Raw genomic sequence first — 16,851 nt, forward strand, 5'->3', positions numbered from 1 at the left:
AACCTCTGTTTTATGACAAGTACAACATATACATGTGTTTATATTGTTTATCAATTTCATATCCTTGTCTTATGGGTTAACATATTACTGTTAAAATCTTGAGTTTGATTGCTTTCTTAGTTTTTTTTTTAATTGCTATTTTTGTCCATGTATAATGTAGATGCAAATAATAGAAGTTTTTATGAACCAAGATAGTTTATGAAATATTTTGCCTGCTCTTTTTGAGTTTTGTGTACTGTGTTGCATAGTAGTTTATTGGTTTCAGTTTTGTTTCTATTGGCATTGCTGTTTTGTAATTTGCCTCTCTACAACTAATTCTTGTTATGGTTAAATCACAATTTCACTTAATGATATATATAGGTATCAATCACACCTGAGGTTATTTCCAAAAAACTCCATCGGGAAATCATTAACAAGCTTGTTGAATTGTACCGTGAGTCACACTTGGGCAAGCGACAGCTAGCTTATGATGGAAGGAAGAGTGTCTACACTGCTAGGCCTTTGCCTTTTTCTTCCAAGGACTTTGTCATCAAGCTCGTCGACCAAGATAGAGGAGCAAGGTTATCTCTATTTTGTGGTTTCATTGCAATTTGTTATAGTTGAGTTGTATATATATGTCTTTATTGAAGTGTGATTGGTGAAGAGCATTGAAAATAGTAACCTTATTATCAATTGCTTTTCAACTCAAATGGAAAACTAGCTTTAATCTTTTTCTTATTTATTTTGAGTAAGATGGTGGCTCTTATGTCATTATCTAGAAGCAAATTTGTGCCAACAAGAAAATATGGTATGCTTTAGTTGAAGTTAATGCTATGCTTGCTTTAATTGCAGGAAGGATCGTGAATTTAAGGTCTCAATCAAATTTGCTGCTAAACCTGACATACATCATCTTCAAGAATTCATGTGTGGTAGACAACTTGATACCCCACAAGAAACTATACAAGTTCTTGATGTGGTTTTAAGGGCAACACTATCGATGAAGTGATTTCTCTCACTGACCAATAACTATTATTAAGTTTTTTTTTTTTGGCTTGAACTCTTGTTTTGTTTCTTTTTATCTTGGTCATGTGGTATATCAATTTTTGGGAACAGGGGTGATTGATTTTGAAGCTTTTGATTACAGTAATTCAGTTGTGGGAAGGTCATTCTTCTCTCCAAGCTTTGGTGTAGGTGACCTGGAAATGGATTTCAATATTGGAAAGGATTCTATCAAAGTCTTCGTCCTATTCAGATGGGCCTCTTCCTTAATATTGGTAGAAATATTTTTCAATTCTCCACTCCCTCTTCCCATATTTTATGAAATATATAGCACTGGCTGAGGTTATTATGGGCCTCCTCCAAAAATTATGATGTTGTTGATCATTCTTAATTGGACATCTGAATGTTGTTTTGCAGATATGTCAGCCAGAGCATTCTACGAACCCATTCTTGTTACTGACTTTGTTGAAAAGTATTTCAATGTTAAGGATCTGATAAGGCCTCTATCCGATCAAGAATGTCTTAAGGTATTTTTTGGTAGCTATACCTCACGACATACAGTAGGATTTTATATTAATTTGTTGAAAAGTGAATACTAAATATTTTAGGCTGAGATGGAACAAAACTGAGGGTAACGATATAGACTGAAGGTGAAGAAATAGGATTTCCATGACTAGATGCTATTCTTATAAGCATTTTACTATTTTTTCTTATGGGTGGTAGTGGTTGTATTTCTGGTCAATATTAATATTTCAGGTTTAATGTTTTCTCTTTCCAAGTTATTGGAACTGATTTTGTTTGTTATTATCAAGTCAAGAGAGCTCTCAGAGGCATTAAGGTTGAACTTGCTCACAAGAAGCATGTTCAGTGCCGTAGAATTTTAGGCTTGTTAGTTCAACCAACCAATAAGTTAATGTAAGTTAATAATCAATATTATTTATGTATGTGTTACACTGACATGTTTACTACATGATGAAGTGCTCTTTGTTTCCTCTAGTACATTTATTTAACACAATTGTGTCGTCATGTGAGGATATAACAAAAACAAAGAAGCACACAACTTGTTCTGCTGATGTTCTGTATCAGATTTAACAAAAACAAAGAAGCACACAATGAGTGGGAGTTAGATCAAATGGCCACTAATTTGTTTATGCTATGAGAGCATTATTTATTTAATTTTACATGATTCTCATATGTGTCTGTATTGTTTTTGGGTATGTCCTTTTCTTTATATGTATTTAGTGCTTCTTGGTATATGATAAAATCTTCTTGTTAGTGCTTCTTCAAGTTTTAAGTACTGTTTATAAGTATTGGGTACAAATTCTTCAATTTGTGTTTATTTTGGTGAATCTGATTGCAATTTATGTTCTGATGCAAGCATGTAGACCAGTGAAGACTACAAGTTTAATGCTAAGACATGATTTTTGGATATATGTTAGTTTGTGGTTAATGTTAAAACATGATTTTTGGATTTTGGATATTAGATATGTTAATTTTGTGAATAATGGTGATTGGATATTAATTGATTGAGAAAGTGAATTAATCCTTCATTACAGCTATTTGAATGGGAGTTATTATTTTATGTTAGTGTTATTACAGGAATTTTTTTAGTTCAATCAAATAAAATTAGTACAATTTCAAAAAAAAAAAAAGAAAAAAAAAGAGGGATATGACGGCGTTTCTACAAACGCCTCTTAAACCCTACTTACTAACGGTCATATTTTAAAAAAAGATATAACGATCCAAAACGTCGTTAAATATCGTCAGTGACGTCAGCATGTCTTTAGGAGGACATTTGGTGGCGTTTTTAAAAACGCCGCCTATTCTAATATCACTACGTTTTCAAAATGTCACAAAGTTATAGCGACAGCCGCATCCTCGGCGTTTGGTGCTAAGCGTCGCAAAAAGAATTGGCGGCATTTTTGGCACTTATAGCGGCGTTTTTTAAACGCCACTAAAAGTCTATTTTCCAACAGTGACATAAATATTTTTGCATCATTTTCTCAAAAATGACATACTTTTAAAAATTGCGTGAGTCAATTCAAAAATTGTAAAATATAAATCAATATTAACTTCGAAACAAATGGACATATGTCTATTTAGCACAATGAAAGGTAACATTTCTATATAACAAATTTCACAATTTTTGTAAATTCTGTTGAAACATTTTACACAGAGAGAGAGAGAGAGGCAGAAGCGTAACAATGGTTAGAAGAGCTTCGCAAAACCAACAACCATTCCCAACCAGATGACACTGATGATGATGATTTTGAGCTCTATTCACTTGTTTGTTTGGTTCCAATCAATTTTTAAAAATTTGAATTTTTTATTTTTATCATTTTTTTTATTTGTATTGATTTTTTTTAATATTTTAAACAAATTTTTTACACTTAACATAAATAAAATTTAAAAGTATAATATTTGTGAAAAATAATTTTTAACAATTTATAAATATCAAAAACAAAAAAAAAAATACGAAATTTCAATATATTTTTGTATTCTTGTGTATTTATTAATTTAAAAATTTTTTTTTTACTATATTTTATGTAAATCTAAGTTAGGTGTATTTAAAAATTAAAAAAAATTCACTTAAAATATTAAAACAAATTCATTAAAAATTAAAAAAATATGAAAAATAAAAAATTAATTTTTTAAAAAATTAAATTAAGTAAATTAGAACCAAACAAGGTGATTCTTTTTTCTTTCTATTTTTTTGAACTCTGTGTTTCTTTGTGTACTCACGTCAAAGAATAATGCTATATACACTAATTTATGTACTAATTAGTGCATCAATTGATGATGTGGCATAATTTAAGATGTTTTTGATATTTATAATGCAATTAATGAGTGAGGTCAATAATAATGTTATAATTAGTGTTGGTATACTAGTTAGTACACTAATTGGTGCATGTAGTACCACTACACGTCAAATGTAAGTTAAAAGCATTTGCTATGTTTAATCATATTCACATCTCAAGAATTTGAGGGTTTGGAGGATTTATCTTAAGTCTTATTTCAATAATCCAAATAGTTTACTTTTGTAATGCTTTTAACAAAATCACTTTATCAAAAAAAAAAAAATTTCCCGAAATGTACCTTTGTGGAAATGGCACCAAAAAAAAAAAAAAAAAAAAAATCAAATTTGGATATCTACTCCCAACTTATCCTATGACTGCAATAGAATTTCCCTTAATTAGTATATAAAATCTCAAAATACATAAATCTCACACATTATGTAAATATCATGCACATATCTATAGTCTGATGGTTTATTGCAAAGAATTTGAAATAACATTGTCATATTTATAAAAACACAAATCTATCAAAATTCACAAACCCAAATCTATTTAACCCTTCAACAAAATACAAATATAGCCCAATCACATCTAATAAAAATAGGGAATAAATCAAAGGCATATTTATATAGTCTAGTAATTCATTTCAGAGAATTTGAAGCTAGCCCTAAGGTAAGGCGAGTAAGGTCATCACTTCGGGCTCTTAAATTTTGTCTAAAAAATAGAGTCCTGAAATAATTTCAATCTTACGATATGTTTGGTTAATTATTTTGGTCATAAGTTATGTTTGGTTTATTAAAATAAAATTAAATAGAATAATCATTTCATCATAATGTCTATTTTCACGTTTAATTTACTAAAAAGGATTACAAACGAAATCATCATTCATCATTGTGAATAAATAATAATTTTGTAAAGAGACTAAGGAATGACTATTCCATTCAATTCAATTTCATTTCGGTTAACTAAACACTACATTATAATATTAGTAATTTAAAATCGTAGATTATTTAAACAAACAATTGAGCTGATTAATTATTTAAAAATAATAGATTGTTGCTTGCCAAATGTGTGAATTATTATATAGAATATTGTTTGATTATATGAGTTACAATTATTTCTATAGAAATAATTTTTTAAAGTTGAAAATAATCAAATTTTACAATTTAATTTACTACGTCAGGAAAAAAATGTGAATAAAATAAGAGTGTTAACAATTGAAAATGTTCAAAATTTATCTCAATAATTATATATACCATATGCAACAAATTTATAGAAGGTACAAGAAAAAGAATAAAAATAAATTGAAAATTGTTATTATTTTACCAATTTCAAAATATATATGAGAGTCAGGGCTCATCTTCTGAATTCGCGTTAAACCCCCAAAAAGTTAAGGTCGGCCTGACTTTCATGTTTCGAAAAACATACCAACCCAAACCCATCAATTGATCAAAATCTTTAGCAAAAAAAAAATTAAAAAAAAAAGAAGATAAAAATGTAAAAAGAAAATAAACATATATACACGTCCCAATCTCAAATAATAAAATTGGGGACTAAACCAAAAAGGATTAAACAAAAAGGACAAACACAATACATGATATGACAAAGTAATTCATAAAAGGAGGGAGTGTTTTTCATTTAAAAAAAATAATAAAAAATAAAAAGAGTGAAAATGTAACATTTCGTATTCCTTGGATTAGTGGGATTTTTCTTCACTCTCTTATTATTGTACTTAGAGTCTTTTTGATTGATATTGGAGTATTGATTGGGGTGATATCATAATGGTAAAGGTGATTAGTATTCATTTATTATTCACCCTCTCCAATTATGTTGGAGGAGGATTCTTTCCAATTCATAATTTGAATTGGAGAGCATTGTTTAAACTCGTGGGAATTACCATGAGTTTTATTTTGATAATTCAAATTATTTATTTTGTTGAATATTTCATGCATTTAATCCATACAAAAAATTAAGCTGATCCGATAATTGTAATATATTCAATTTATTAGGTTTGACACCAAAAATTTGGACAACAATCTTGTGTTTTGAAAAATAAATTATTTATTTTTTTGGTGAGAAATTCGATAAATTAAATATATTATAATTAGTAGATCGACCCAATTTTTTTATGTGAAAGAAATAAACGAAATGAATACCTGATAGAATAAACAATTCGAATTATTAAAATAGAATATATACGAGCACATGAATCCAAACAGTGCTCCTATTTTAAAATAGACTATTTGAATTTGATTTTGTCAGGCACTAGGTGAGAGTTATGTTAGAGCATCTCCAATGGATGGCTATATCAGCTGCCAAAGCCATAATATAGCAGCTTGGGCAATCTTGGCTTCTCCAATGGCATGCTATACCAGCTGCCAAATTTGGCAGCTGCCAAATCAAGTGCCAAACTTGGCAACTACTTTGGCAGCTGCCAAATCTGCCAAGTCACCCAAAATTAACTGTTTTCTCTCTTCCTTCCTTCCCTCCTTCCCTTTTGGTTGGGATTTTCCAGATTCATCAATATTCATGAATGAACAAGAATGAACAAATTCATCAATATTCACTAATTTTATTCATCAATATTCATCAAATTCATCAATATTCAACAAGAATGAACAAGAATTCATCAATATTCCAGAATTCATCAAATTCATACCAAAAACAGATTTAAAAAGATTTCATTAAATTCATCTTCATTTATTAAAATATATACGAATTTTTTTTGCTATCTGGGAATGTTTTTTTTGCTACGAATTCATCAATTTTTTATACGAATTCATGAATTTTTTTGATATGAATTCATCAATTTTTTTTGCTATGAATTTCATCAAATTCAGCAAAACATTTTTTTTGCTGCAAATTTGCAGGAGATCGGGGCTGAAAATAATCCAAGAGCAGCGTAGAAGGAGGGTTGAAAGAGCAAGATTAATGAGAGGTAATCTCAAATAATCCAAGAAAAATACCTGATCCGAGGGTTTAAGTTCACTGATCCGAAAAAAATCTTCACTGATCCAAGGGTTGAAAAGGGTTAGAAGTTCATCTTCATTGATCTAAAGCTGATCCGAAGTTCATCCGAAGGTCTCTCCCTCCGATCTTCACCCATCTGAAGCTCTGATCTTCCCTCTGACCTTCCCTCTTGCCTCTGATCTTCACTCATCCGAAGCTCTCTCTCTCTCTCTCTCTCTCTCAAGTTTCGAAGCTCTCTGTCTCTCTCAAGAGTGGATCTGGAAATTTCCTAAAGTTGAATGAACTTGGGTTTACTTTATTGATGAGTGGGTTACTTTATTCATTAAAAATAAATAAAAATTAAATAAAAACATAATTGAAACGTATATCTACAATGGCTATAAAAAAAAGATGAACACAAACCGGCTATAAAAATGGTTATAAAAATAAAACGGCTCTTTTTTATGTTAAAACGGCTCTTGTTTTTTTCTATAAATACAAACATTTTGTGCTCTCTTTTTACTCAATTTCATTTCACAACAAATTTTCTAAATTACATTTTTATTTTGATTTATATTTTCTTTACACAATCGGTATGGAAGGTTCATCAAAAATAAAGAGAGGAAAATCATTCACCATTGCTGAAGATATGGCACTTTGTAAAGCTTGGTGTCACATTTCTGAAGATCCAATTGTTGGTAATTCACAATCTTATACTCACTTTTGGGGGAGAATTTATGAAAATTATTGCTCCCTTCAGAATGATCAGTCAAGAACACAAGTTTCTATCCAATCTCGATGGGGTACAATCATGAAATGTTCTAACAAATTTCATGGATGTTTAGCGCAAGTCGAAAATCTACACCCAAGTGGGATGTCTCAAGTTGATTTAGTAAGATTTCATCTTCATTTATTGCATTAGTTTTTATTTTATTTTATTTCGTCTCATATAAAAATTAAATAATTACTTAATTCAATATTGATACATATTTTATTTTATCTAGTAAGATCTCATATTTTATTTTATTTTATTGATACTTACTTAATTCAATATTGATACAGATGCTTCAAGCAAAACTTTTATACCATCAAGATGAAAAGAAACATTTTGCTTTTGAACATTGTTGGTCAATCTTGCAAAACAATATCAAGTGGCAAGATGTAACTCCTACGAATACGGTGAAGTCAAGGATACATACACCATTTTCCCCTGATTCAGCCCCCGATTCCCCTATGGATAATTGCATTTCTCTTGAAGATGACACCAGTCCAAGTGTTGGTAACAATCCAATTGTTGGTGAGGGTAGTGTCTCTGCAAGGGGTAAAAGGCCGATGGGTAGGAAATCTGCAAAAGAATTATTTCGGAAAAATCAAGTCGTTCAAGCTAAAGTTCAAAATATGAGCACACAATTGGACACATTTAACCAATACCTTGCTGAGAAGGAAAAGAAAAAAATGAAAGAGAAGAAAAAAGGATTCAAGCAATGCAGGAGATGAAAGAACTTGAGATGAAAAAACATGACTTCGAGATCAGAAGACAAGAACATGAGATGAGAAAAGAAGAACACCAAATAATGACTGCGGACATTTCTCATTTGGACCCTCAGATGAAAGTGTATTACACAATGCGAAAAAATGAGATTTTCGCCAAGTGGTCCTCAAATGTGAGCAGCCCAAATTTTTATTTCCCCCTACCTCCTGATGAATAATTACGGGATAAATGTTAGTCTTTATTTTTTGCAATATCATTTATTTTTTGATGTAATTGTTAGCCTTTTTTTATGTAATTATGGGATAAATGTTAGTCTTTATTTTTTGATGTAATTTTTAATGAAATTTCATGTTGTTTTAAGAAACATTTTTGAGTATTTTGTACTTCACAATGTAAAAAAAGACATTAACTGACATTAAAAGACATTGTAAAATAAAAAGACATTAAATGAAGAACATTTTATTGGAATAAAAAGACATTAACTGACATTAAATGACATTAACTGTCATTAAAAAGATAAAATGCAAATTTAATCTAACTCTCCAGCTCGGGACCACAAGTGTTCAATTAGATCATTACGAATTACATTATGGGCTTCAACAGATCCAATCCTTTGCCGATTCAACATAAATTGAGCATACTCCTCATTCGGATCGCGTGACACTTGACAGCCCAAATTACTCGTATCAGTCTCAAGTTGTGCTGCACTGCGTTCATTTTCTGGAATATCACGCTCGTCTTCAATGATCATGTTGTGCAAAATAATGCACGTCTTCATGATGTAGTACAGATCCTCATCACTCCAACCTCTAGCTGGCACACTGACAATATTAAATCGTGCTTGGAGCACTCCAAATGCCCTTTCGACATCTTCCCGACATGCCTCATGCATCCTCGCAAATAGCTGTCTCTTTGCGCCTTGAGGTTGAGATATTGTTTTCACAATCGTTGCCCAACGTGGATAGATACCATCAGCAAGATAATACCCCATGGTGTATGCGTGATTATTGATGGTGTAGTTGGCAGCAGGGGCACGTCCTCTAGTTAATTCAGCAAATAAAGGTGACCTGTCAAGAACAGTAATATCATTTAGAGAGCCAGGCATGCCAAAGAAAGCATGCCAAATCCACAAGTCATAGGAAGCAACTGCTTCGAGTACAACTGTTGGTTTGTGATAGTGCCCAGTGTAAGCACCGGCTTGGGCACTTGGACATTTATCCCAACGCCAGTGCATACAATCCAAACTCCCTAACATTCCAGGAAACCCGCGTTGCTCTCCCTCTTGCAATAATCTGCCGACATCTGCTTCATTTGGAGATCTCAAGTAAACGGCTTCATAGGTAGCAACAATTGATCTGGTAAAAAAATTTAAGGCGGCAATTGCAGTACTTTCGCCGATTCTAATGTACTCATCTACAGCATCAGCAGGCACGCCGTATTGGAGGATCCGAAGTGTTGCAGTCATCTTCTGTACACCGGATAATCCAGGAGCACCACTAGCATCACGGGTTTGGATAAAGTACTCATTCACTTGTTGAATATCGTGTAAGATACTAACAAACAATGACCGCCTCATTCGAAAACGTCTTCGGAAGTATTCTTCTGGATAGATAGGATTATCTGCAAAATAATCTCTATAAATCTGTTCGTCGCCTTTGACCCTCTCACGATTAATGTATCGACGACCACTTGTGGAACCAACGCGTCTGGTTTGTTGGTTTAGGCTTAACATCTGTAATCTTTGTTGTTGCGCTGTGAATAGTTGCATGATGATGATATCATCATCAGATGATGAAGATTCATCAAAATCTCCATTTAATATGGCTTTACTCAAATTGTTCATTGTAGGTAGATGGGTGAGTGGGTGAATATGAAAATTATAGAAAATCTTTTTGGTGGGTACAGAGAGTTTTGAAGATATGAAAATGATAGGTAGGTGAATATGAAAATTGTAGAAAACCTTATGTTGTATTTATAGAGAAAATTGTGGGTGAGTGAATGATGGATGGTTGTTGGGTGGGTGGATGAATAATGAGTGGTTGTTGGGTAGGTAGATGAATAATGGATGGTTGTTAGGTGAGTGGATAAATAATGGGTGGTTGTTGGGTGAGTGAATGAGTAATGGATAGTTGTTGGGTGGGTGAATGAATAATGGGTGGTTGTTGGGTGAGTGGATGAATAATGGATGGTTGTTGGGTGGGTGGATGTGAGTGAATGAATGCTAGGTTAATAATGGATGGTTATTGGTGGTTGGTTGTTGATGGGTAATTGGTGATTGTTTATTTTTTATGTGTAGTTAAAAAAATTTATTAAATATGTAGTGATATATTTTTTGGTGGGGTGAATTAATCAAACAAATTTTTTTTTTCAATTTTTCATTTTTTTTCATTTTTTATATTTGTCTGGTTGGAAATAATATAAATATATAATTTTTTTAACAAACAGATAAAAAAATGTCACAAAAGACAAAAAAAAAATAAAAATAAAATCACAAAAAACCTATATCCAAACAACATCTCCAAAGTTGGAGGGAAAGTTGGTTAAGATTTGCCAAAAATAGCAAATGACCATTGGAGCACCATTGCTATAATTTGGCAAAATAACACTATTTATTGCCAAATTATAGCAATAGCAACCCCAATATAGCAACAACCATTGGAGATGTTAGCAAAATAACTCCGAGAATTCCAAATTAAAATATAATCCCAGAAGCAGCGGCTTCACCTAAACAGTAGTACACAGCATCATCAAAATCAAAGAAAAGTAGCAACATATTCTCTCTCACTGAAATAACTTCTGCCTTCATAACAGAAAATCACAAAGCAGAGCCACTAGCAATATACAACTGATTCATATCACTTAATCAAAATCCTTAACATCGTTGCCTATCCAATCTCACAGCTCCAAAACAACCAATTCCCAAAGGTAGTAGTGCACGAAGGCTGAGATTATAGACCGTCACAAATTCTGCAATTCCACAGATGACAACCTAGATGGCAGACTTTTTTACCATTTGCATTTCTGCGAATTACATTTCCATAGTGAGAGAATTGTTGGGATTCTTCTTCACTAGTTGATTGGCTACTCTTCTCTTCTTGCTCCTTGTACACAAGATGGACTCCCACCTCCTTTACATGAATATACCCATTTCCAACCACTGAAATATTCAGTTCATCGCCACATTCCAACTGATTTTCAAACTTCCAATAGCTTAGCATCATCATATCCTCATCAGCTTCTGGAATGCCACGGACATATGGTAAATGTCTCCAAATCAAACTCTTGGTCGTATCACTGATACTAGTATGTGTGCCGCAATAAAACCTATCAAGCCTATCATCTTCTTTTCGATTATTGCAAAGTGTATAAATAGAACATACAATCAAGCATCGGATTCTGAAATTAAGATGCGACGGCACAGTAAATGATATTGAAGATCCTTCATTTTTAAGATTAAACCAGTCTGGAACCTTGCTTCCTAAACAATAAGTATAGAATATGTGTTTTTCATGACATCCCTGTGCGACATAAAGCATAATTAATTTAACAATTATGTATATATTGTGTGTGTGTATGTGTGTGTGTAAGAGAGAGAGAGAGAGAGAGAGACCTGTAGGGGAAGCTTCCTTGGACTGTCTGAGTACCAGTTGGTGGCAAGCATAACAGTTTGGCTTCCCATGGATCCTAAGTTGGACAAGCCCAAATTGTTAGTTATCTCCATGTCAACATTTCCTAAAGGTTCAAGCTTGAAGTTTCCCATAATCTCGACTACATTAAAATTTCTGCCCATGTGTAGTTCATTTGGACGCAAACAGCGAGTGCCTTGATTGCCATATATGTCATTATATTCTATGGTTGGAAAGGTTACTTTCTCCAACAATGTACATCCTACGAACCATAATTCTTTCAATTTCTGCGACACTTCAAGTGATCGGAGCCTAGTGCACCTATCTAAACTAAGGATCTGGAGTCCAGTATGACCTCTAATGAAATTTGGGAGGCTACGAATTGCATTACAACTCAGATTTAAAATTTGCAATGAGGATAGGTTGCCAAGATCCATAGGAAAATCATCATCTGATAAATTACAGTTCTCAAGACTTAAGTGTACCAAGCACCGTGGTAAAAGAGCCCATGAAATTTCCATGCTTTTTCTTGGCTTCAACGGACAGGGATAGATGAATGAATGCCATGATTTGACCTCCTTACTGGTAGAGAGTAATTGACTCATGGAAATTCTATTGGCATGGAGAGCTGTTAATGAATCCATAGTCTTCATTCCTGTTGGCAGTTCCTCAAGATTTGAGCAACCTGAGATGTCAAGTGTTTCCAAAAACTTTAGCATACAAATGCTTCTCGGGAGCTTCCTCAAATTTTTGCAATCTTCTAAATTGAGCAAAACAAGTCTCTCAAGGTGTCCAATGGATTCATGAACCTCAACTAGCCTTGCACAATTTTTAAATATCAATTTCTCTAGATTGGGGACTTTCGAGAAGTCGGGAGTTTTAGTAAGGCAATGGGAATGACTAAGATCAAGGATTTTTAGTGACTTGAGAAGCTGTAAAACAAGAAAAAAGCTGCTATTAATATTTCTTTCAGTTTTCACACGAAATTAAAATATATATATGCATTTGGAACTTACCTTTTCTCCTTCCCAAATTATTTGCAAGCTACTATAACTCATGTCAAGAACAATCAGGCTCTCCAAAGGAAAATCACAAGGTATAAATTTGAAAGGGAATCCATGCCAACATAACCATCGTAATCCTTTAGGAAAATTTTCCAAGCTTCCACTTATTTGTACATAATTGAGCTGCAAAAGTTTTAGTTTATGCATCCTTGCAAATGCATCAACTTCCAAAGTTACTTGATTTGAATTTCCTAGAGCAGTGCCTACATTCTTGGAGGAGAACATGCCAAAACAGTATCTTTTAAATGAGTTGCCTACATTTGTTAAAAATGGTGTGTCGAGGAATTCATCATAATGACGTTTTCTATTAACACCAAAAATTGTCCTGTCATGCTTATCTTTCTGGAGCAAATTCATATCAAGTGTGAGGCCTTCGATTTTTCTTGTCCCCTGACAATGAACAGGAGGAGGGAAATATTTATCAATAAGAGTAATGCTATAAAAATATAATTTTTGCAAAGATCAATCATACAAAATGATGTGGCCTTTTTCAAATAAAAACAACAAAAATGAAACTGATAATTTCAAAAATCCAATTGCCCTATTATCCTAGATGATATATATCTATATATATATATATTGTTGAATTACACTATTAGTCCTTATAGTTTAAGCGAAGTGTTATTTTAGTATCTATAATTTCAATTTGAATCATTTGATCCCTACACTTTCAAATTTGTTGCAACGTAGTCCCTTTCTACTTACCGTTAGAATTTGAAACAGAAAAAGACCATATATAAAACTAGAGGGACCAAATTGAAATTCAAAACAAACTACAATGACCACTAGTATAATATACCAAATTGGAATTCAAATAGACTATAGAGACCATCGGTGTAATGAATATATTACACCGGTGGTCATTGTAATTTGTTTTGAATTTCAATTTGGTCCCTCTAGTTTTGTATATAATTTTTTTCCATTCAAAATCTTAACAACACATGTTGGAGAGACCACATTGCAAAAAATAAAAAATAAAAAATTTGTAGTGACTAAATTGTTCAAATTGAAACTACGAGAATCAAATAAAACTTTGATCAAACTAGAGGAACCGGTGGTGTAATTTACCCATTTTCTTTTATTATATTATACAAAGATTTTTCTAGATCATTTTTCCGATATAAATAGCATAACTACATAAATAAATAGAAATAAACATGAAAAGCAACAAGGTTAACACTTACAGTATTTTCTCTCAAAACATTCAAGGAATCCTTGTGATTCCAAAGTCTACTACGTTTTCCTGGCTCCTTAGGTGATTCTTGCCGAACAATTTCTCTTCCCATTTCTTGAACCAATTGATGCATCACCAACTTTTTGCTTTCATCAATTGTTAATAGAGATCTATCAATGAGATTTTGAATCCCAACCATTGTGTAAAAATCACATCCATCTAGAATTGTAACTACCCAACCTTCATCCATCCCAACAAAGAAACAAGCAACATGGAGGAATAAATCTTTATCGTGGTCATCTTGCAAAGAGTCATAGCTTATTTTGAGTTTTCCAAGGATTTCATAATCAGGAAATGCTTTCAATTTTTCCAATTGACTTTTCCAGATATTTAAACTTTTTCCAGACAGAGAAGAACCCAAAATTTTTATAGCTAATGGAAGCCCTCCACAATAGTGTACCACCCTCTTTGAGTCCTCTATGAAACCATCAATGGGACAATTTTTCCCAAAGGCATGCCAACTAAAGAGCTCCAAGGATTCATCATTATCCAATTTTTCAACCTTGTGCACTCGACAAACTTCATGAGCCTTGAGCAATTGCTCACGCCTGGTGGTTATGATGATTTTACTACCTTGAGAAAGCCAGTCTCTCATTCCAAGTATTGCATCCAATTGATCTGTTGTATCCACATCATCAAGGACTACAAGAACTTTTTTACAACATAATGCATTTTTAATCTTTACAACTCCTTCATCAACACTATACAATTTTTCCTTTCTTCCCTTTAACATATCTGAAAGAAGTTGTCGTTGTAATCGAAGTAAACCATCTTGTTGTTTTAAATTTTCTCTTACATTTGCAAGAAAACTGCTACCTTCGAATCTTGAGAAGTTCAAATTATATAGTACTTTGGCAATGGTTGTCTTCCCTATTCCGCCCATCCCACAAATTGCGACTATACCAACATCACTAGACTCATCTTGTAACCAAAGCCCAATGTTTTCAGCTCGAGAATATATTCCAATCAAGTGGGGGGCAATACCCAAGGTTGTGCGACTTAGTTTGTCTCCAACTACTTTCACAATTTTCTGGATAAACTTTGACTCAAGTCTAATTATCATATTAAGATGGAAAATAAAGAACAATAAGAATGCCATCAATTGAATTTAATTGCTAATTCTCATGCAATACTAAACCAAAAGACCATGTTATTGTCTTTGTTGAAACAATTGGAAGAGTCTTAGATGAAAAGAAAGGGTTTTCACTATCATGGTTTTGAAACAATACTCTTTTATCTAATATAAATTGTTCTGTTTTTCAATTTTTGATTAGTAAGCCAAGTTGTTGAAACTTTTAAACAATGGGCCAAATTTCAATAAAATGTCTATGAAAAGAAATGAATAGCTACTTGTGATCTTTTCATATAACTTGAAAAGAAGGAGCATCTTAAAAAAGCATGAGTTAATAAATTCAACTTGTTTTTTTTGGAAACTGAATTGTAGGATGCTTTTGTGTTTGAAGGCTATCTTACAAAAACTAAACTATGTAAATCTGTCATAATTAACAAAACAATTCATTCCAAAATTTGAACAGATAATTCTTCATTCAAAAGGCCCTAGTATGAAATACTTTAATCTACGAAATCCAAAAAATGGTGATATAAGTAATGCTTAGCTAAGAAAAGGACTTGGGAGGAAATTACCCGTCAGTTTGATTTTGTAAGTTCATCCCTGCCAAATTTGCAGCTTCTCTAAGTGCTGCCTTCCATTCTTCCACTTTGCCAATCCATTCAACTTTTCTTTCACTCGCTTCTGCACGAAATCTCTCTTCATGCCTCATAAATGCTTCTTTGAAACTTTTCTTTTGATTCCTCACATGAGATGGATCCACATGATAGAAAACAGGTAGAACTACATGTCCAACAGTCCTCCTGCGTTCGAGGATCATGACAAGTTCATCGAGACACCAACTTGAAGATGCATAGTCCTCCGAGAAGACAACTATTGAAATCTTCGACTCTTGAATTGCTTTGTTCAATTCGAACTTAATATTCTCCCCTCTTTCAATTCCATCGTCATCTCTGAAAGTACGCAATCCTGCGTATGCTAAAGCTGTGTAGAGGTGGTCAGTGAACGTCTTGCGAGTGTCTTCACCTCTAAAGCTCAAGAACACATCATAACTACAATGAGAATTGGAGGAGGAGGTTTCTTGGGATCTGACAAATGCCATTGGATTAAAGCTCAAAGAAAGACCAATTAAGGACAGAAGAGCCAAGATATGAATTATATCTGTTTAGGCACCATGGATATTTATAGATGTATATGTATATGAAGTACCAAGTAAGAAACCGATGAGAGAAATGCTATCTAATTTACATGTTGGTTTTTCCTGGAAGCTTGTATGTGTCTTGACAAGAATATATTCTTGACTCTATGTTCTACGAAGTCTTTCCCAAATTATTTTCTGTGGGACCTTTTGTTGTCCTTACAATTATTTAAAAATTCTTACCCTTTGGAAAATCATGAACCAATCTACCCACCTTCATTTGTTTAGGTTGTGTTTGGTTGGGAGATTTAAAAAGGAATTTAGAAAAGGAAATGAAAAAGGTGTGTGAAATTATATAAAATGTAAGTACATTTTATTCACATTTTACCTACCTTTTCCCTTTCTCTTTCCAGATCTCTTTCCAAATCTCCCAACCAAACACGACAACTAAAATGCCCCAAACCAATTCAATCATTGCTCTATAATTTAAAGGGAAATATTGCTAT

The 16,851-nt window shown here is 32.7% G+C and overlaps 2 protein-coding genes across 3 annotated transcripts in view; both read right to left on the reverse strand.

Annotated features, from left to right (window-relative positions):
• LOC114276268 (DNA repair RAD52-like protein 1, mitochondrial) overlaps nt 1–16,851 on the reverse strand; it is a 160,753-nt gene that overhangs the window by 65,050 nt on the left and 78,852 nt on the right. The gene's annotated exons all lie outside the window — the stretch shown is intronic.
• Nucleotides 10,692–16,462, reverse strand: LOC114305063 (disease resistance protein RPV1). Its single transcript, XM_082868862.1, has 5 exons — nt 15,783–16,462; nt 14,089–15,190; nt 12,857–13,294; nt 11,825–12,772; nt 10,692–11,732 (listed from the first exon to the last, which is right to left on the reverse strand). The coding sequence occupies exons 1-5, from the start codon at nt 16,307–16,309 to the stop codon at nt 11,163–11,165; spliced, it is 3,585 nt and encodes a 1,194-aa protein (XP_082724988.1). The 5' UTR covers nt 16,310–16,462; the 3' UTR covers nt 10,692–11,162.

Source organism: Camellia sinensis, chromosome 5 (assembly GCF_055761805.1).
Source record: "Camellia sinensis isolate YWXY chromosome 5, ASM5576180v1, whole genome shotgun sequence".
Lineage (NCBI taxonomy): Eukaryota > Viridiplantae > Streptophyta > Magnoliopsida > Ericales > Theaceae > Camellia > Camellia sinensis.